This window comes from Oncorhynchus kisutch, linkage group LG4 (genome assembly GCF_002021735.2).
Source record: "Oncorhynchus kisutch isolate 150728-3 linkage group LG4, Okis_V2, whole genome shotgun sequence".
Classification (NCBI taxonomy): domain Eukaryota; kingdom Metazoa; phylum Chordata; class Actinopteri; order Salmoniformes; family Salmonidae; genus Oncorhynchus; species Oncorhynchus kisutch.
In genome coordinates, this window is record NC_034177.2 from 32,398,516 (window position 1) to 32,420,018 (window position 21,503).

General features: G+C 42.8%; 1 protein-coding gene across 2 annotated transcripts in view; it reads left to right on the forward strand.

Annotated features, from left to right (window-relative positions):
• Positions 1-21,503, forward strand: part of sema3d (sema domain, immunoglobulin domain (Ig), short basic domain, secreted, (semaphorin) 3D) — a 66,816-nt gene that overhangs the window by 35,212 nt on the left and 10,101 nt on the right. For both annotated transcript variants that reach the window (XM_020480811.2, XM_031822836.1), the window contains 9 exons: positions 3,253-3,367; positions 3,525-3,594; positions 3,715-3,859; positions 5,419-5,641; positions 6,015-6,103; positions 6,207-6,248; positions 8,714-8,871; positions 16,522-16,586; positions 16,718-16,857. In XM_020480811.2, coding sequence (XP_020336400.1) covers positions 3,253-3,367; positions 3,525-3,594; positions 3,715-3,859; positions 5,419-5,641; positions 6,015-6,103; positions 6,207-6,248; positions 8,714-8,871; positions 16,522-16,586; positions 16,718-16,857 — 1,047 coding nt within the window. The remainder of the gene's footprint in view (positions 1-3,252; positions 3,368-3,524; positions 3,595-3,714; positions 3,860-5,418; positions 5,642-6,014; positions 6,104-6,206; positions 6,249-8,713; positions 8,872-16,521; positions 16,587-16,717; positions 16,858-21,503) is intronic.

Sequence of the window (21,503 nt, forward strand, 5' to 3'; positions counted from 1 at the left end):
ATAGAGTTTTCCTTGATGGCCATAAAGCTCAATTTTAGTCTCATCTGAACAGAGTACCTTCTTCCATATGTTTGGGGAGTCTCCAACATGCCTTTCGGCAAACACCAAACATGTTTCCTTATTTCTTTCTTTATTAAGCAATGGCTTAAAGACCATATAACCCAGGTCTGTGGAGTGTATGGCTTAAAGACCATATAACCCAGGTCTGTGGAGTGTATGGCTTAAAGACCATATAACCCAGGTCTGTGGAGTGTATGGCTTAAAGACCATATAACCCAGGTCTGTGGAGTGTATGGCTTAAAGACCATATAACCCAGGTCTGTGGAGTGTATGGCTTAAAGACCATATAACCCAGGTCTGTGGAGTGTATGGCTTAAAGACCATATAACCCAGGTCTGTGGAGTGTATGGCTTAAAGACCATATAACCCAGGTCTGTGGAGTGTATGGCTTAAAGACCATATAACCCAGGTCTGTGGAGTGTATGGCTTAAAGACCATATAACCCAGGTCTGTGGAGTGTATGGCTTAAAGACCATATAACCCAGGTCTGTGGAGTGTATGGCTTAAAGTGGTCCTATGGACAGATACTCCAATCTCCGCTGTGGAGCTTTTACAGCTCCTTCAGGGTTATCTTTGGACTCTTTGTTGCCTCTCTGATTAGTGCACTCCTTGCCTGATCCTTGACCTTTGGTGGGCGGCCCTCTCTTGGCAGGTTTGTTGTGGTGACATATTCTTTCCATTTTTTAAATAATGGATTTAATGGTGCTCTGTGGGATGTTCAAAGTTTCGGATATTTTTGTTATAACCCAACCCTGGATCTGTACTTCTCCACAACTTTGGAGAGCTCCTTGGTCTTCATGGTGCCGCTTGCTTGGTGGAGCCTCTTGCACTCTTAGTGGTGTTGCAGACTCTGGGGCCTTTCAGAACAGTTGTATATACTGTATATTGAGATCATGTGACAGATTATGTGACACTTAGATTGCACACAGGGGGACTTTATTTAACTAATTATGTGACTTCTGAAGGTAATTGTTTGCACCAGATCTTATTTAGGGGCTTCATAGCAAAGGGGGTGAATACATATGTACGCACCACTTTTCTGTTTTCAAATTTTTTGAAACAAGTTATTTTCTTCATTTCACTTCACCAATTTGGACTATTTTGTGTCCAAATAAAAATCCATTTAAATTACAGGTTGTAATGCAACAAAGTGGGAAAAATGCAAAGGGGAATGAATACTTTTGCAAGGCACTGTACCTCTAGTCCCTAGCCCCTACCTGTAGCTCTTACTCCTTCCATGTTCACGGTTCTGAATGACGCAAGACAGCAGCAGCTCTACTCAGGCTTGCTGGAGGCTTGATGGAGACTACAGCCTTTGAAATAGAATCTCATTCTACACTGTAAAAAAAATCCTGTTGTGTTTATGGTAACTTACTGGCAGCCAGTTGCCTGTAAATTACTATAAAAAAGATACAGTATGTTACTGTAAATTCCTAATAAACATTGTTTTAACATCGAAAATAGAAATAAGATTTTATTCCAATATTTGTATGAATATCACTAGCATCAACAGAATAAACACATTTTGAATTACACTAATTGGATTGCAATTACACTGGTATATCTGACATAGGCTTTGAAAAAGCACCAGTGAATAGTGTGGCAAGTGTGTGGGAAGCTTTCTTGACTTGAACAATACTTTTTGCCAAAACATGGCTAACCTTTGTTTAACCAGGTAACAGCTGCTCTTAGCAAACATGTGTTTGGAGTTACCTTTCTGTATAATAGACTATGTTAGAGTTTACACTTCATCCAATTATAATCTACCAAATCTATTCATTTTAAAATGTTGATGACTTCTTCTTGCCATTATCATTCACCTGATGATAATACAAGAGCAGAGTTTGTCATGTTTGTGCAAACGTATGATAGGGGTCCCTGGGCAAGAAAAGGTTGAAGACCCCTGCTGTAAAGTTTGCAGTAGTGTACTGTTAAGCCAAAGTTTCTTTGGAATTTACGGTAAATATATTGTACCTTTTTTTTTTTACAGTAACTTACAGGTAAACTGGCTGCCAGTAAGTTATGGTAAAAACAGCAGGGTTTTTTGCGTGTAGTTCTGTGACTACAGCAGGTTGTTTTGAGTGTAGTTCTGTGACTACAGCAGGTTGTTTTGAGTGTAGTTCTGTGACTACAGCAGGTTGTTTCATTGAATCAGGTGTGTTACTTCTTGGCTGGAACAAAAGTCTGTACCCAGACTTGTTGTTGGACGCTCCTGGCCGCTGCTGGTAGAAGAGATTCAGTTTCAGTTCCCAGCTATGTGAGGTTTGGTATTTTTGGGTAGTGGGGAGACTGTCCCTGTACTGAGTTATGTCGCCACATCTTCCCACAATAAAAATTCCAAGCTCCATTGCAACATTCCCAGTTTCAGGCACTTGGAGTGGTTATGATTGAGGAGTAAGCTGTAAGGCTAGTGATTCCTTTTCCTGTGTCTACAGCTGACAATAGAGGGTTTCATCTCTGGACAAATGGAATAACAGAGCTTCGATTGAAGATAATCCCATTTAGAAAACACTAAAGCCATTATGCGAACAGTTTTTATAATTGTGTGTCTATTTAAGACAGTCTCCAGGCCGAGTGTAATAGGGAGGTTAGTCTAGGGCCCTTGTCCTGGATAAAGGGGCCCTGTACTTGAGATATACTTGAGTACTCCTGCCCTAGCCCTGAGAAAAGCACTGTTTTATTGAGAAGAGCACTCAGCCAAGGGTATACATATGCTAATTAGAATATCTGCATAATTAATGAACTCGCTAGTTTTACCTTCAATTCTTCTTCCCTCATCTTTCTATTTTTTTAAAATGTATTTCTCTCCTTTTTTCTTGCTTCAATTCCTCCTTCGGAGTGTTATTCTTGTATTACTAAATCCCTCTACCATATTCTCTCCTCCTTGTCAGTTCCCTTTTCAGTTCCTCTCTCCATCCTTTCAGTTTATTGTGACTGCCGTCATCATTACCGTTAATGAGCCTCGTTCCTCTGCCAGTTGAATAATCACATGTAAACGGGGACATGTGTCTAACTTCACCTGGGTTTATTTAAACTAGTCTCAAACAGGAGTTTAGGATTTCAAGGTCTGTAAAAAGGTGTGCAGTTCTGTTGTGCTTGTTACATTATGTCAGGTCTTTGGACTATGGTTTTAAACCCGATTTCAGTTGTATTTGTGTGTCAGACTATGGTTGTGTTGTGGTTGTGTTTCAGAATGACGTGGGAGGGTTGAGGAGTCTGACCAATAAGTGGACGACGTTCCTCAAAGCCAGACTGGTGTGTTCCATCCCTGGACCCGAAGGAGTGGACACACACTTTGACGAGCTCCGTAAGACACATACACACACGCACACCTGACATGCTTCCACGTTGACACGCACCACGCATGCGCACTAAATGCCACATTCTTAACTTTTGTGTGTGTGTGTGTGTGTGTGTGTGTGTGTGTGTGTGTGTGTGTGTGTGTGTGTGTGCATGCGTTGTAGAGGACATATTCATGCTTCCCTCTAGAGATGAGAAGAACCCTGTAGTGTATGGAATCTTCACCACCTCCAGGTAAAATGACACTTAGTTCACCATACCTTACGCCATACCTTACTGAGACATGTCTCTACCTCTCAGCTTATTTCTCCCACTATAATATACTTACTACATTGTACTGTGTTTCTCCTCCAGCTCTGTGTTCCGCGGCTCGGCGGTGTGTGTGTACAGCATGGCTGACATACGAGCTGTATTCAACGGACCCTACGCTCACAAGGAGGGACCTGACCATCGCTGGGTAGAATATGAGGGGAGAATACCTTACCCTCGCCCTGGAACGGTACACAAACAAACACGCTCATCTCTGCTAACCATACCCCGCTCCATTTCCCTCCTGCCTGAAAGCAGACTGAATATTGTTTCTGTCCAGGATTATTTAGAAAGACCCCTCTTAAATGGCTTACAATATGACCCAATCCTGATGTATGAACCAGTCCTGATTAACAATAATAAACACCTATCTATTGCATGTGCCTGTGCACATAATGAATTAATAGTCTGTGAGAGTGTGACAGAAGTCAACGTTTATATGTGAAAGCATGCAAGTGTTTGTCTGTGTGTGTGTGTGTGTGTGTGTGTGTGTGTGTGTGTGTGTGTGATATATTACCCAGTCCCTGTCTTGATGAACAATAATAAACGTCAGTCTGGGGGGCAGCTTTGATGATGTCACTAAGTCGTCACGGTGATCACCGTCGTATGTGTCCTGTTACGCAGTGTTTGTAGAACTGATTAACATGAGGTACTGTGACTGTGTGTGTGTGTGTGCAGGTGGACGTTTATTGGGATGAGTCTTGTCCTTAAGGCAGAACTGAGTGATTTTTGTTAGATGGGCCAGCTGCAAAGTAAAAATTGGCTATATTGGAAAAATGCAGGATTTTGGGGGGGATTTTGGTCTTAATTTAAGGTTAGGGTTAAGCGTTAGGGTGAGCAGTGTGGTTAAGGTTAGGGTTAGGTTTAAAATCCGATTTCATGACATTGTGGGGTTTAGTTGGTAGAGCATGGTACTCAGGGTTGTGGGTTTGATTCCCATGGGGGACTAGTAAAAATGAAAATGTATCCATTACTATAAGTCACTCTGGATAAGAACATCTGCTTAGTGACTAAAATGTGAAATTTTGACTGTCAACTAATGACTTCTCTGCAGAGCTCCCTCCAGAACAAGATTAAAGATGAAAAACACTACCCTGCTATGGACATGTTGAACTACACTTGTGGGGACCAGAAATCCCCAAAATAATAGTAAATAAACAAAATATTTGACCATATGGGGACATTTTGTCAGTCCCCACAAGGTAAAAGCTTATTTATAGGGGGTTTAGAGTTAAGGTTAGAATTAGTGTTAAGGTTAGAATTAGGGTTAGGTTTGGATGTTAGGGAAAATATGATTTTGAATGGGAATCAATTGTATGTCCCCACAAGGTTAGTTAAACAAGATTGTGTGTGTGTGTGTGTGTGTGTGAGTGAGAATCCAGCGTCAACAAGCATAGGGCCATAAAGTGATGGCTTATTACTGTGTGCTCCAGATGAACTTAATTTAATGGAGTACCACATGTCACCACCAGAGGGAGACACATACCTATTATTCAGAGGCCACTGGCCAACCTGAAAAAATATGACAAGCACTTTGATGACAGTGAATCCCAAAAATGTCTGTCTTACCAGTAGGTACCTAGGTTAGTATTTCCTTTAAGGTAGACAACCACGTCTTTATCTTGACTGATCTTTCTACTGCCCTCTAATACCTCCAGATAAATTGTGTTAGTTGATCTCATTTAGTCTCTGAAATGACACATTATTTGATATCTCTCTTCAGAAACTGACAGTGTCTTCCTTCCTCAGTGTCCCAGTAAGACATATGACCCCAGGATAAAAACCACCAAGGACTTCTCAGACGAGGTGGTCAGCTTCATCCGCTTCCACCCACTCATGTTCCGCTCTGTCTACCCCCTGACCGGCCGGCCCGTGTTCACACGTGTACGTGTCGACTACACACTGACACAGATAGTGGTGGACCGCGTCATGGCTGAGGATGGACAGTATGAAATCATGTTTCTGGGTACAGGTGAGAGATTCCAACACACACATGTTCAGATGCACACGAACACCCACATACATTTTTTTTCTGTTCTAATATTGATGTGTTTCAAGTCTGTTTGAATGTTGGAGACTGTGTTCGGTTGCAATAGGTATCATCTTCAGTGTAGTATGAGCTCCATGAACCCCTTATCTTTGCTCTAATGCTCAGAGCTCTACAACATCATAGTCTGTTTGGAGCCAATATTCCCATTTCAGTAGAATTCTCTCAATAGAAAGTTTCCAAACGAGAAGGTCACTGTGTGCATGTGTCCATGTATGTATATGTTTTGTGTGTGTGTGTGTGTGTGTGTGTGTGCGTGCGTGTTTGTGTGTGTGTGCGTGCGTGCGTGTGTGTTCAGATGCTGGGTCAGTGCTGAAGGTGGTGAGCATCACTCAGGAGAACTGGTCCACTGAGGAGGTGATTTTGGAGGAACTCCAGGTGTTCCAGGTAAGAAACACACTCAGAAAGTTCATTCTGTTCCACCAAAGCCTGTTTAAACCTGACGTGAACTTTGTGTAGTGGAGATAATGGTTACTTTACTTTCCTCCAGACTCCCACTCCAATCCTGAGTATGGAGATCTCTTCTAAACAGGTAAGAACACCCCTCTTCTCTATCCCTCGTTTCCATCTCCACCCTCCCTAATTGTATCATATAGCTACAGTATAGTGCTTTTGGAAAGTATTCACAACCCTTGACTTTCCCCATGTTCTTACTTTCCAGCCTTATTCTAAAATGTATGAAATTGTTTTTTTCTCTCTCATCAATCTACACACAGTACCCCATAATGACAAAGCAAAAGCAGGTTTTTAGACAATTTTGCAAATGTATACATTTTTTAAAACTATATATTACATTTATTATTATGTATTATTATTTATTATTATTTATTACATTTACTTTGTTGAAGCGCCTTTGGCAGCGATTAGAGCATCATGTCTTCTTGGGTATGACGCTGCAGGCTTTGCACACCTGTATTTGGGGCTACCGAGTGGCGCAGTTGTCTAAGACACTGCATCTCAGTGCAAGAGGTGTCACTGCAGTACCTGGTTTGAATCCAGGCCGCATCACATCCGGCTGTGATTGGGAGTCCCATAAGGAGGCGCACATTTGGATCAGCGTCGTCCGGGTTTGGCCGGGGTAGGCTGTCATTGAGTTTCTCCCGTTCTTCTCTGCAGATCCTCTCAAACTCTGTCAGGTTGGATGAGGAGCATCACTGCACAGCTATTTTCAGGTCTCCCCAGAGATGTTAGATCGGATTCAAGTCCGGGCTCTGGCTGGGCCACTCAAGGATAATCAAAGACTTGTCCCAAAGCCACTCCTGCGTTGTCTTGGCTTTGTGCTGAGGGTTGTTGTCCTGTTGGAAGATGAACCTTCGCCCCAGTCTGAGGTCCTGAACAGGTTTTCATCAAGGATCTCTCTGTACTTTGCTCCGATCATCTTTCCCTTGATCCTGAATAGTTTCCCTGTCCCTGCTGCTGACAAACATCCCCACAGCATGATGCTGCCACCACTGTGCTTCAAGTAGGGATGGTGCCAGGTTTCCTTCAGAAGTGACACTTGGCATTCAGGTCAAATAGTCCAATTTTGGTTTCATCAGACCAGAGAATCTTGTTTCTCGGGGTCTGAGAGTCCTTTAGGCAAACTCCAAAATGGCTGTCATGTGCCTTAACCTAGGAGTGGCTTCTGTCTGGCCACTCTAACATAAAGGCCTGATTAGTGGGGTGCTCCAGAGATGATTGTCCTTCTGGAAGATTCTCCCATCTCTAAAGAGGAACTCTGAAGCTCTGTCAGAGTGACCATCGGGTTCTTGGTCACCTCGCTGACCAAGGCCCTTCTCACCCGGTTGTTCATTTTGCCCGGGTGGCCAGCTCTAGGAATAGTCTTGGTGGTTCAAACCTTCTTCCATTTAAGAATGATGGAGGCCACTGTGTTCTTGGGGACCTTCAATGCTGCAGACATTTTTTGATACCTTCCCCAGTTCTGTGCCTCGACTCAATCCTGTCTCGGAGCTCTACAGACAATTCTTTCGACCTCATTGCTTGGGTTTTGCTCTGACATGCACTACCACAGGTGGACTCCAATCAAATTGTAGAAACAAATCAAAGGATGATCAATGAAAACAGGATGCACCTGAATTTTTGAGTCTCATAGTAAAGTGTCTGAATTCTTATGTAAATAAGTTATTTCTGTTTTTAATTTTTAAGAAATTAGCAAAAAAATCTAAAACCTGTTTTTGCTTTGTAATTATGCTATATTGCGTGTATAGATTGAGGACATTTTTTGAATTTAATACACTTTAGAATAAGGCTGTTACCAACAAAATGTGGAAAAAGGGAATGGGTCTGAATACTTTTCGAAGGCACTGTAAATCAGGCTCAATGCCATTAGCGGCATTGTCCAGAGCCACCTTCCCTCTCGTTTTCCCTTCTATCCCCCTTCTCCCTCCCCTCTCTTTTCCTCCCTCGTTATCTGAGGGTACGGGATGTCAGCAGACCCTTCAACTCCAATCACAGCTTCCCTTCATCTGCCAAAGTGTGTGTGTGTGTGTGTGTGTGTGTGTGTGTGGGGTGTGTTTTCATCCCAGCCCAGCCCCCAGTGTTAGCCATGTTTCCCTTCAGAGTTTGTTTTGAAATCCCTGGTTCAGACGAGTCCCGACAGATCCATACAAAACATTCTCTCTCTCTCGCTCTCTCTCTCTCTTTTTTTTCTCTCTTGCTCTCATGTGTTGTTGAAGGTTTTGTTGTTTAAACGAGCTTTAGAGTTAGGGGGGTTGACTTCCAGTAATAATAATTGGAAGTTAGAACTCTGAGGATACTGTACCACTGTACCACTGGACATGTAGGTGTACTAAATCACACATGTGCACTCAAATGGACACACACACACTTTCCAAAACATAGATCAGAAAAACAGATCTCTTGTCCCACAATGAACCATAGTATAGTGTAAACAACAACATATACTGTAACAAGGTGATTAGTTGATTAGTTGAAAAAAGTGGCCTAGACTATACCCTTCTCTGAGGTTGTTTGTTCTCTCCATCTCTGTCTCCATAGCAACAGCTATACGTGGGTTCAGGGGCGGGGCTAGCCCAGGTGTCACTGAGCAGATGTCACCTGTATGGTCAGGTGTGTGCAGAGTGCTGCCTCGCCAGAGACCCCTACTGTGCCTGGGACGGACACACCTGCTCACGGTACATCCCTGCATCCAAGAGGTAGAGTATACACACACACACACACACACAAAACACACACACACACAAACACACACACACACACAAACACACACATCACATCACTGCTGGCCTGGGACATTGTCTGCTGCCTCCGTTTGGGATGGCTCAATATTTTGGACAAAAATGGCCGAATGTAACTAAGGCTGTTAGACGGATGTCATGTCATTGGAGGAGAGGCTGAGTGACTGACTTTTTCCCCTCATATCAGTTTTCGGGTGTCTATACACAGCTAGAGAAGCAGGTATCATTTGGTTAGCTAGAAAGAACTTGAACAATTGTTATCCAGTTATCATATTGATAACTTATAAGTTATCAATAACATTATTATACTTATATTATACTTATGTTATATTGATTGCGTGCACACATTCACTGGCTATCTTCTCTGATTTCAGAGCACTCTCGTCTGATTGTTCCAGAGCGCAGAGTAACTGATGAATTTACGAACGCGTAGCACCCACAGAATATGACCGGCCAGTGGTAGTAAACATAGGCAACTTAACCTCTCTGGGATCGTTCAGGACGCTAGCGCCCCACCTCGCCAACAGCCAGTGAAATTGCAGGGCGCCAAATTCAAAACAACAGAAATCTCATAATTACATTTCCTCAACCATGCAAGTATTTTACACCATTTTAAAAATACACTTCTCGATAATCCATCCACAGTGTCCGATTTCAAAAGGCTTTTCGGTGAAAGCAGAACATATCATTATGTTAGGTCAGCAACTAGTCACAGAAAGCATTCAGCCATTTTCCAACCAAAGAAAGGTGTCACAAAAAGCAGAAATATAGATAAAATGAATCACTAAACTTTGATGACACTCCCAGGACTCAATGTTACACAATACATGTATGTTTTGTTCGATCAAGTTCATATTTATATCCCAAAAAATTGCAGAGCCTCATCAAATAACAGAAATACTCATCATAAACTTTGATGAAAGATACATGTTTTACATATAATTAAAGATAAACTTGTTCTTAATACAACCGCTGTGTCAGATTTCAAAAAAGCTTTACGGAAAAAGCACAATATTCAATAATCTGAGAACAGCGTTCAGCCACAAAACAAAGCCAAACAGTTACCTGCCAAGTTGTGGAGTCAACAAAAGTCATAAATAGCATTATAAATCTTCACTTACCTTTGCTGATCTTTGTCGGAAGGCACTCCCAGGACTTCCATTTCCACAAGAAATGTTCGTGTTGTTCGATTACGTCCATATTTATGTCCAAATACCTCCGTTTTGTTCACACGTTTAGTTTACTATTCCAAAGGCACAATGTTCGAGCGCAAAATCCAGACGAAAAGTCAAGAGTTCCATTAAAGTTTGTAGAAACATGTCAAACAATGTTTACAATCAATCCTTAGGGTCTTTTTATAATAAATCTTCAATAATATTCCAACCGGACAATAGCGTATACATTACAGAGGAAAAAGAGGGAACGGCGTGACCACGCAGTAAACAACTGATTGGCCTCAGCCTAGTCCACTTGTTGAATCAGCTCTTATTCGACACCCTTCCACAATAGAAACTTCAAACAACTTTCTAAAGACTGTTGACATCTGCTGGAAGCCTTGGGAAGTGCAATCTGGCCCCATAGACACAGCATATTGGAAAATGAAACTACAAACCTAAGATTTCAAGACTTCCTGGTTGGATTTGTCTCAGGTTTTCGCCTGCCATTTCGCATGAATTCTGTTATACTCACAGACATCATTCAAACAGTTTTAGAAACTTCAGAGTGTTTCCATGCAATACTACTAATAATATGCATATATTAGCATCTGGGACAGAGTAACAGGCAGTTTACTCTGGGCATCTTATTCATCCAAGCTACTCAATACTGCCCCCCTGTCACCAAGAAATTAAGTAATAGTTAGTCACGAATGCTCTAGATAACATATAAACAGCCGACCAGCTCTGCTGGGTTAGTAAAATGGTCAGTGTAAGGTGTTCTCTCATCTGTGTCTGGAGGTTGCTAGCTAGCAAGCTAGCCAAATTTAGCTAGTTAGCTTTGGGTGCTTGGTTGGGACAAGCATTCATTGTTGGCAGATAAGCTGCAGAAGAATAAGTAGGCTACAATTCCCCATCGTTTATTAGTGTAATTTTGATAGGAAACTAACTGAAAAAGTTTGAATGGGTTTATCTAATGCTCTTTCGTTAGATTTTAGCTCATGGTTCGCATTAGTTGTTGATCTTTTTGTTGTTGATGTGCATAACTGACCAATATGACTCCCAAGTGGTATTCACATATTTGCAGAAATCCATTCAGGTGTATTTTGTGGCTTTAGGCAAATACGTTCTAATGATCTAATGTCGAGCTGTTGCAACTGCATGTAAACACACAGTCCAGTTCAAAGTGAATGATGGCAGGCCTGTGTTGCAAATACAGGCTTACTGTAGCTCTGTGGAGACTGGTCCTACATGAGACAGATGTTTTTGTTTGGCCACTCCCACTCTAAATTGCTATAAAATTTTCACAAATGCCATAGTATACGTAATTCCCAAACATTCTAAGAATTTATGAAAATGTGAAAATGTCCATATCTAAGTGCTCACTTGTCATATTTTTTAAAAAGTGATATAATCTTCCTGGGGGTGTATATGAACAGATTTGTAAAAGATTTCATGTTGCTAAATGCTGTCAGTTCCACTTTAAATCTTTTGTCTTGCCCATTCACCCTCTGAATGGCACGCATACACAATCCCTGTCTCAATTGTCTCAAGGATTAAAAATCCTTCTTTAACCTGTCTCCTTCCCTTCATCTACACTGATTGAATTGGATTTAACAAGTGACATCAATAAGGGATTATAGCTTTCACCTGGATTCACCTTGTTAGTCTATGGAAAGAGAAGGTGTTCTTAATGTTTTGTACACTCAGTGTACATACATCCACATTTCTCCAGGTGTAGAAAATGTCCCATATTCTCTGTATATTAATATAACATTTTGTAGCCTGAAGAACAAATAAAGTATATAGGAGCATATACAACAGCTGTGCCACATTGCTATTCTTTTCGTCTAAGGTATCTGAACCATAGCAGGCCTCAGGATCAATAGATTACTCCTTCGTTATCCATGAATTGAGGTACATTTGTCATTTACTCTGACATGTTCATCTTTCACTGTCAGATCAGGTATGTGAAGACATCCACAAGCATGATTTAATGAACCTGAAGAGGAGAGAAAGTTTATATCCTACCTGACCTTGCCCTATTTTCGTCGCAATTCAGGGCTCTAGGGATTGTCATAGAGTGTTCAGATATTTTCTCTAATTTTTGTTTTGGTGGGCTTTTGTTTCTTCAGCGTTTCTCTGTGCCACATGGGTGTTCACTTACCTCTTTCGCTCTCTCTTAGGGCAGAAGCATTGATTAGAAACTATTTGATGTGCTAATGATTAATGTTACTGTTACTCTCTGTTGTCTTCTTTTTTTTGTGGGTGTGTGTGTGTGTGCATCCAGGATAAATAGCCTAGTCAGACTATATAAACTCAGCCCCCCAAAAAACGTCCTCTCACTGGCAAATGCGTACATTTTCCAGCAAACTTAACATGTGTAATTATTTGTATGACCAGAACAAGATTCAACAACTGAGACATAAACTGAGCAAGTTCCACAGACATGTGATTAACAGAAATTGAATAATGTGTCCCTGAACAAGAGGGGGGGGTCAAAATCAAAAGTAACAGTCAGTATATGGTGTGGCCACCAGATGCATTAAGAACTGCAGTGTATCTCCTCCTTATGGACTGCACCAGATTTGCCAGTTCTTGCTGTGAGATGTTACCCCACTCTTCCACCAAGGCACCTGCAAGTTCCCGGACATTTCTGGGGGGAATGGCCCTAGCCCTCACCCTCCGATCCAACAGGTCCCAGACAATCTCAATGGGATTGAGATCCGGGCTCTTCGCTGGCCATGGCAGAACACTGACATTCCTGTCTTACAGGAAATCATGCACAGAACAAGCAGTATGGCTGGTGGGATTGTCATGCTGGAGGGTTATGTCAGGATGAGCCTGCAGGAAGGGTACCACATGAGGGAGGAAGATGTCTTCCCTGTAACGGACAGCATTGAGATGGCCTGCAATGAAAACAGGCTCAGTCCGATGATGCTGTGACACATTGCCTCAGACCATGATGGACCCTCCACCTCCAAATCAATCCCGCTCCAGAGTACAGCCCTCGACGTAACGCTCATTCCTTCGATGATAAACACGAATCTGATTATCACCCCTGGTGAGACAAAACCGCGACTCGTCAGCGAAGAGCAATTTTTGCCAGTCCTGTCTTGTCCAGCGATGGTGGGTTTGTGCCCATAGGCGACGTTGTTGCCGGTGATGACTGGTGAGGACCTGCCTTACAACAGGCCTACAAGCCCTCAGTCCAGCCTCTCAGCCTATTGCGGGCAGTCTGAGAACTGATGGAGGGAATGTGCGTTCCTGGTGTAACTCGGACAGTTGTTGTTGCCATCCTGTACTTGTCCCCCAGGTGTGATGCTCGGATGTACCAATCCTGTGCAGGTGTTGTTACATGTGGTCTGCCACTGCGAGGATGATCAGCTGTCCATCCTGTCTCCCTGTAGCACAGTCATTGGTGTCTCACAGTACGGACATGGCAATGTATTGCCCTGGCCACATCTGCAATCCTCATGCCTCCTTGCAGCATGCCTAAGGCACGTTCACACAGATGAGCAGGAACTCTGGCCATCTTTATTTCGGTAGAAATAGTCAGTAGAAATGCCTCTTTAGTGTCCTAAGTTTTCATAACTGTGACCTTAATTACCTACCGTCTGTAAGCTGTTAGTGTCTTAACGACCGTTCCACAGGTGCATGTTCATGAATTGTTTATGGTTCATTGAACAAGCATTATTGGGATTTTTACGATTTATCTTTGAAAGACATGGTCCTGAAAAAGGGACATTTCTTTTTTTGATGAGTTTAGTTTGGGGTTACACCATTGCATGATGTGGGAGTAAGTGTCATGTTATTGCATTGTGGGATAGTGGGAATCCTGGTTGGTGCCTGTTGGGACTGATCTGCTGCCTTTATGTCCTGATCTGAGGACATAAAGGCAGCAGAATACAAAACTCTACACATTACCTAAATCTATGACGGATAGAGAGAGATGGTGAGAGAGGGGAAGGCATATAGCTGTATAGCAAAAGAGACACAACAATATAGGGAGGCATATAGCTGAAGTATAAGCTCAATATATAGAATGTATGTGGTTGACTGTGTAAACATCCATAGATCCATCCATAGCTTTCAGAGAGAGAGGAACTTGAATATCTGGCTTAGAGCGTTTTTCACGCCCTGACCTTAGAGCTTTTTACGTCTCTATTTTGGTTTGGTCAGGGTGTGATATGGGTGGGCATTCTATGTACTTTTTTCTATGTTTTTGTATTTCTTTGTTTTGGTCGGGTATGGTTCTCAATCAGGGACAGCTGTCTCTGATTGGGAACCATACTTAGGGAGGTTTTGCCCACATGGGTTTTGTGGGTAGTTGTTTTCTGTATGGTTTCCTTACAGAACTGTTCGTTTACCTCTATGTTCTTTTTGTTCAAGTGTTCTGATTTAATAAAATATCATGAACACGTACCACGCTGCGCGTTGGTCCAGTCATTTACAGGAAGAGGATCGTTACAGAAATTAGCCACCACCACAAGCGGACCAAGCAGCGTGGTATGAGGAGCAGAGACTTCAGGACTCCTGGACTTGGGAGGAGATATTGGACGGACAGGGACCCTGGAGACAGGCTGGGGAATATCGCCTCCCGAAGGAAGAACTAGAGGCAGCTAAAGCTGAGTGGCGGCGCTATGAGGCAAGGCAGAGCAGCTGGTACGAGAGGCAGCCCCAAAAAATGTTTTGGGGGGGATCACACGGGGAGATTGGCGAAGTCAGGCGACAGACCTGAGCCAACTCCCCGTGTTTACCGGAAGCAAAGTGGTACTGGTCAGGCACCGTGTTATGCGGTGAAGTGCACGGTGTCTCCAGTGCGCGCTCATAGCCCGGAGTGCTATATGCCAGCCCCCCGCAAATGCCATGCGAGAGTGGGAATCCAGCCAGCTCAGCGCGTTTGGTCTCCGGTGCACTGTTTTGTCCCAGGGTATCCTGCGCCGGCTCTGCATACTGTGTCTCCGGGGAGCTGGGAGGGTTCAGTTCGCCCTATGCCTGCGCTCCGCCCGTTCCGGGCGAAAGTGGGCATTGAGCCTAAGGGAGAGGTGCGAGTGTTAAGCACCAGATCTCCAGTGCTCCCCCACAGCCCGGTTCGACCTGTGTCTGCACTCTGGAGGGGCCGGGCTAAAGTAGGCATTCAGCCTGGAGGAGTGGTGCCAAGGCTGCGCACCAGAGATCCAGTGCTCCCCCACAATCCGGTTCATCCGGTGCCTCCTCCACGCACCAGGCCTCCTGTAGGTCTCCCCAGCCTGTGGCAGCCCCACGCACCAGGCTGTCTCTGCGTCTCCTCCCTCCAGCAACGCCCTCCAGCCCAGAGCCTCCAGTGTCACCCTTCCGTCCAGAGGAGCCCTTCGGTCCGGAGCGTCCAGAGGGGCCCTTCGGTCCGGAGCTTCCAGCAGCACCCTCCAGTCCGGGGCTGTCTACGAGGGTACCCAGTCCGGGGTCGGCGGCGAGGGTCCCCGCTCTAGAGGTGCCACCTAAGTGGGCCAAGCCAGAGGGGGAGCGGGGTCTACGTCCCTCACCAGAGCCGCCACCGCGGAGAAATGCACACCCAGACCCTCCCCTATAGGTTCAGGTTTTGCGGCCGGAGTCCGCTGACAGCTGTCTATCGTTGTCTCTGATTGGGAACCATACTTAGGTAGCTTTTGCCCACATCGTTTTTGTGGGTAGTTGTTTTCTGTATGGTTTAGTTTCCTTACAGAACTGTTCATTTTCCTCTTTGTTCTTTTTGTTCAAGTGTTCTGATTTAATAAAGTATCATGAACACGTACCATGCTGCGCTTTGGTCCCGTCATTTACAGGAAGAGGATCATTACAGCGTTGGGCTGATAACTGAAAGGTTGCTGGATCAAATCCCCAAGCTGACAACGTGGAAATCTGTCGTTATGCCCCTGAGCAAGGCAGTTAACCCACTGTTCCCCGTGCGCCAAAGACGTGGATGTTGATTAAGGCAGCCCCCCGCACCTCTCTGATTCAGAGGGGTTGGGTTAAATACGGAAGACACATTTCAGTTGAAGGCATTCAGTATAACTGACTAGGTATCCCCCTTTCCCTATTGTATTCTGTGTGTTATCTGTATGTGGCTGTCAGTATGTTGGGTTCAGTGTGTTGTCCATATCTGGTTGTTGTCAGACATGTTGTCAGACATATTAGACATACAGAGTAGCTTAAATCCTAGCCTGAAGTAACTCCTGTTACCTGTAATACGAACTCAGGGCATGCATATACACACGCCACAGGAACCATTTTGTGTGTGCGTTTGAAAGAGTAAAATGTCGCCCCTGGTCTTGCTGTAGGCTAACTACTATGAACTCGCCTCACACTGAAGAATGTATGTATGGAGCCAAATATTGCCTTGACAGCAGGACGTGACCTTATTACCTTTATTGACCTTTCACCCCTGACCCTGTGGCGTGTGTGTGTGTTTTATGTATGCGTTTTGGGTTGACAGGAGAGCTAGGAGACAAGACATTAAACATGGAGACCCATCCAGCCAGTGTTGGGACACAGATGACAGTAAGTGATAAAACAAGACTTAAATGCTTCCCTGACCTGATACAGTACCTTCTCGCGTGTGTGCGTGTGCATGCGTGTTGCTCAGACAATCACGATATTAACACTACATGGATTCATTTCTGTGTTCTCAGCTCTGCGTGAAGGCAGGGTGGAGGAGAGGATAATGTTTGGGGTGGAGAATAACTCAACCTTCCTGGAGTGTCTCCCCAAATCACAACAGGCCACCATACGCTGGTTCATACACAGACCTGGAGCTGAACACAGAGAGGAGGTGAGACAGCACTCACACAAGCACATCCACAAGCACTCACACACGCATGCACACACACAGGGATTCAAACTTTCTGCAATATTCACCATTTTGATCTCAAAATAGATTATCCACATATATCGTGTACACAGTAAATGTTGCAGCAACAAATCAAAACAGAGTTGAAGAGTTCATTTTAACGCTACCTCGGATAACATATGGTCCTACTCTAAAGAGTGTAAAAATTACTCTGATTATAGTGTTACATTTTGAGTGTTAATGTAATACTTCGTAGTAAAAAAAATAACACTGCTTTACATTTGCCAGTGTTACTCAAATTTACCACTATGGTGTAATTAACCCTCAGTGTTATTTATATTCAACACTAGTGTTAATCTAGAGTTAACTCCTATTAGTGTTATGCAACAAGACTGTTACAGTGAGTGATTCTGGCTGTTTTAACACTATATGGTGTAAAGCCTATTTAGCATATTTCCCATTGTGCCTTTTCTTTTCGAGTGAATTGTAGGGTTACCACTCATGACTGTACTTGTTAGTAACAGAGACATGGTTGTTGAATTGGTCTCCATTTTAAAGGTCTGTGCCTTTCACCAAATTATTACCAAGGCAAATGTTATCATATCTTATTTTACTTTGTTGTTGGTCTAGTTTTAAGAGTGGTGTTAGGAACATCCTGGTTTATACGAACAACGCAAATCAAATGATACTGACTGACAAGTGTAATTCCTTTTGGAATCCAGACAGAGTTAAGATAGCTAACAGTTAGACTTTTTATTCACCCCTCTACCTGCATTCAGAATGACTACCATTATTAGGCATTCAGGTTAAGTAGACGACCTAAACAATTTAAACCGGAACAACCATTTCAGTAACGGGTGCAATAATTGTCTCTAACTGATTGGATTTGTTTAGAAAAATATATGTTATTTATCTTTGTGTAGCATAAGATTAATCATTCAATCAATGTACATGTGAAAAACACAGATATTAAACCCCCCCCCCCAAAAAAAGAATACCTGCAAAGCATTCTGGGAAATATGGTAATGATGGGTTTGGTTTTGATGGGACTGTTTTACTCTCCACAATGTAAAACAATAACTCTGGTTATTAACACCAACACTGGGGTTATTTTACAACACAGAGCGTTAATTTCACACTAACAACACTAGACATTTTGGACCAAAAAAATCAACACTGGCCAATTTGCTGTCTGGACTGAGCACCGAAGGTTAAATGTATGTACTTATTATAAAAGTAGTGAAATTGCACTTTCTCATATTTCATGAAAAGAATGCGTCAGTGATTTGTATTTCCTGCAACTTTCTAAAGAATAACGTCTGTTTCTGTGCACCTGTGTGTTGTAGTGTAGCCAATTAGCATGCCTAAACAGTCATTTCTAAAGGCTTTCCCAATAAACTTTCTAAATGAAATGTTGATTGCAATGTAGGCCTTCCTGGCAGAATGATATCATAATGATTTGTATCAATTGGGTGGGTATTTGTTTAGCAAACTCTCCCGTCACATTAAACACCACTACAAGAACCCCTACAGAAACACAGCTAACTAAACACAATGGTCTCTTGTTGGTGTTCAATTTCATTAAAAGCAACTACTCCCCCCTTTTTAATTTATTAAATGGTCTCCTGATGTGGAAAGTGGTCTCCTGATGTAGAAAGTGGTCTCCTGATGTGGAAAGTAGTCTCCTGATGTGGAAAGTGGTCTCCTGATGTGGATGTGGAAAGTGGTCTCCTGATGTGGAAAGTGGTCTCCTGATGTGGAAAGTGGTCTCCTGATGTGGAAAGTGGTCTCCTGATGTGGAAAGTGGTCTCCTAATGTGGAAAGTGGTCTCTTGATGTGGAAAGTGGTCTCCTGATGTGGAAAGTGGTCTCCTGATGTGGAAAGTGGTCTCCTAATGTGGAAAGTGGTCTCCTGATGTGGAAAGTGGTCTCCTGATGTGGAAAATGGTCTCCTGATGTGGAAAGTGGTCTCCTGATGTGGAAAGTAGTCTCCTGATGTGGAAAGTGGTCTCCTGATGTGGAAAGTGGTCTCCTAATGTGGAAAGTGGTCTCCTGATGTGGAAAGTTGTCTCTTGATGTGGAAAGTGGTCTCCTGATGTGGAAAGTGGTCTCCTGATGTGGAAAGTGGTCTCCTGATGTGGAAAGTGGTCTCCTGATGTGGAAAGTGGTCTCTTGATGTGAAAAGTGGTCTCTTGATGTGGAAAGTGGTCTCTTGATGTGGAAAGTGGTCTCCTGATGTGGAAAGTGGTCTCCTGATGTGGAAAGTGGTCTCCTGATGTGGAAAGTGGTCTCCTGATGTGGAAAGTGGTCTCTTGATGTGGAAAGTGGTCTCTTGATGTGGAAAGTGGTCTCCTGATGTGGAAAGTGGTCTCCTGATGTGGAAAGTGGTCTCTTGATGTGGTTGAAGCATTGTTGTGGACATAGAACTTCCAATTGTGTTGATTTTCTATTTTAAAAAGTGTGATTTTGAGAGTGAAAACCTGAAACAAAGATTTGATGGTATCCTTCCCCTGAGTACAGGGGGACAACCTAATTTCATTGAAATTACATGGAACAACGTTGATTTAGTGTGTGCCCAGTGGACTATTTATTTCTGTCATGGAGACTGAGATTTTCATTACATGTCATGATAAACCTTGAACACAGACCAAAGAGCCCAACTCTCTCTGGAACTATTTTATCTGTCTATTGTGGTTTGGAAAGTTAGGAGTAATTGAGATTAATCAAACGTGTGTTATGCTCTTATTCTCTGAAAATAGACACATTTTTTCTTGCACTTCACACCGTGCTTCTGTGCGGAAATGTTTTTCTCGCCTTTTTTGGGTCCTCACCCTTTTGCCTCTCTGAGCACACACACAGCTTGTGGAGAGGGGTCAGGTCAGGAAAGAAGTCAATCTTGTGTTATCAGAGGCTTACAGTACTGGCAGTGCTACAGAGGTTCGTTGTAAGTCATCATGTCCCATGGCTGAAAAACAGACATTTTAACTGCTTTAAGTGTTACATCATGTGCCCTTACATGACAGCAAAACAACACAACCAACCAAAACAACCTGGAGGGGTGCTTCCATGTTCTAGATCAGCAATCTTTGCAAGAAAAATAATAATAATTTGCAGAGAGAAAAAAATTCAAGTTTGATAACTCATGCAATTTCCGACATTCTGCCATAGGGTGGAGATACATGTTTTTAAGCAAATTTTCTGCAATTCTACACAATTTGCCCTGACTTATGCCATGTTCATATTTTAGCCAATTAGCAGATACTCTTATCCAGAGTGACTTAAAGCAGCAATAGAGTACCACAGTATGAGTCATAATACCCATAAAACCTATTGGTCAAACAGGGAAATGGTTCCAATCGTTTATTTTTCCACCATAAATTTTTCCCATAGGGGATTTTAGAAACACTTAAAATAAGGGCTTTGTTTTCGTGTAGGCTTACCCTGACGAGACTGTTGAATCGAGACAAAGGTAAGAATCTTTGGATTAACTATCTAATGTTAGTTAAATGTAGTAATAAATAAATTGGCAACATTTCTTTAAATGGACAATTCTGTCAACTGTCTTGTGCATGTTTTAAATTGACAATACCTGTTAGCAAAGTTGTCAGTTAGAGATGACGTGCTGGAACTTGCAGGGATTTTTAGTTTTGTGTGATGTCTACTTTGATTCTAATTAGCATTTTAGAATCTGAGAGTAAATAGAGCTGAATATATTGATAAAAGTCAACTTGTCCGAGAGAGATATACAGTGCCTTGCGAAAGTATTCGCCCCCCTTGAAATTTGTGACCTTTTGCCACATTTCAGGCTTCAAACATAAAGATATAAAACTGTCTTTTTTTGTGAAGAATCAACAACAAGTGGGACACAATCATGAAGTGGAAAGAACGACATTTATTGGATATTTCAAACTTTTTTAACAAATCAAAAACTGAAAAATTGGGCGTGCAAAATTATTCAGCCCCCTTAAGTTAATACTTTGTAGCGCCACCTTTTGCTGCGATTACAGCTGTAAGTCGCTTGGGGTATGTCTCTATCAGTTTTGCACATCGAGAGACTGAAATTTTTTCCCATTCCTCCTTGCAAAACAGCTCGAGCTCAGTGAGGTTGGATGGAGAGCATTTGTGAACAGCAGTTTTCAGTTCTTTCCACAGATTCTCGATTGGATTCAGGTCTGGACTTTGACTTGGCCATTCTAACACCTGGATATGTTTATTTTTGAACCATTCCATTGTAGATTTTGCTTTATGTTTTGGATCATTGTCTTGTTGGAAGACAAATCTCCGTCCCAGTCTCATGTCTTTTGCAGACTCCATCAGGTTTTCTTCCAGAATGGTCCTGTATTTGGCTCCATCCATCTTCCCATCAATTCTAACCATCTGTCCCTGCTGAAGAAAAGCAGGCCCAAACCATGATGCTGCCACCACCATGTTTGACAGTGGGGATGGTGTGTTCAGGGTGATGGGCTGTGTTGCTTTTACGCCAAACATAACGTTTTGCATTGTTGCCAAAAGGTTCCATTTTGGTTTCATCTGACCAGAGCACCTTCTTCCACATGTTTGGTGTGTCTCCCAGGTGGCTTGTGGCAAACTTTAAATGACACTTTTTATGGATATCTTTAAGAAATGGCT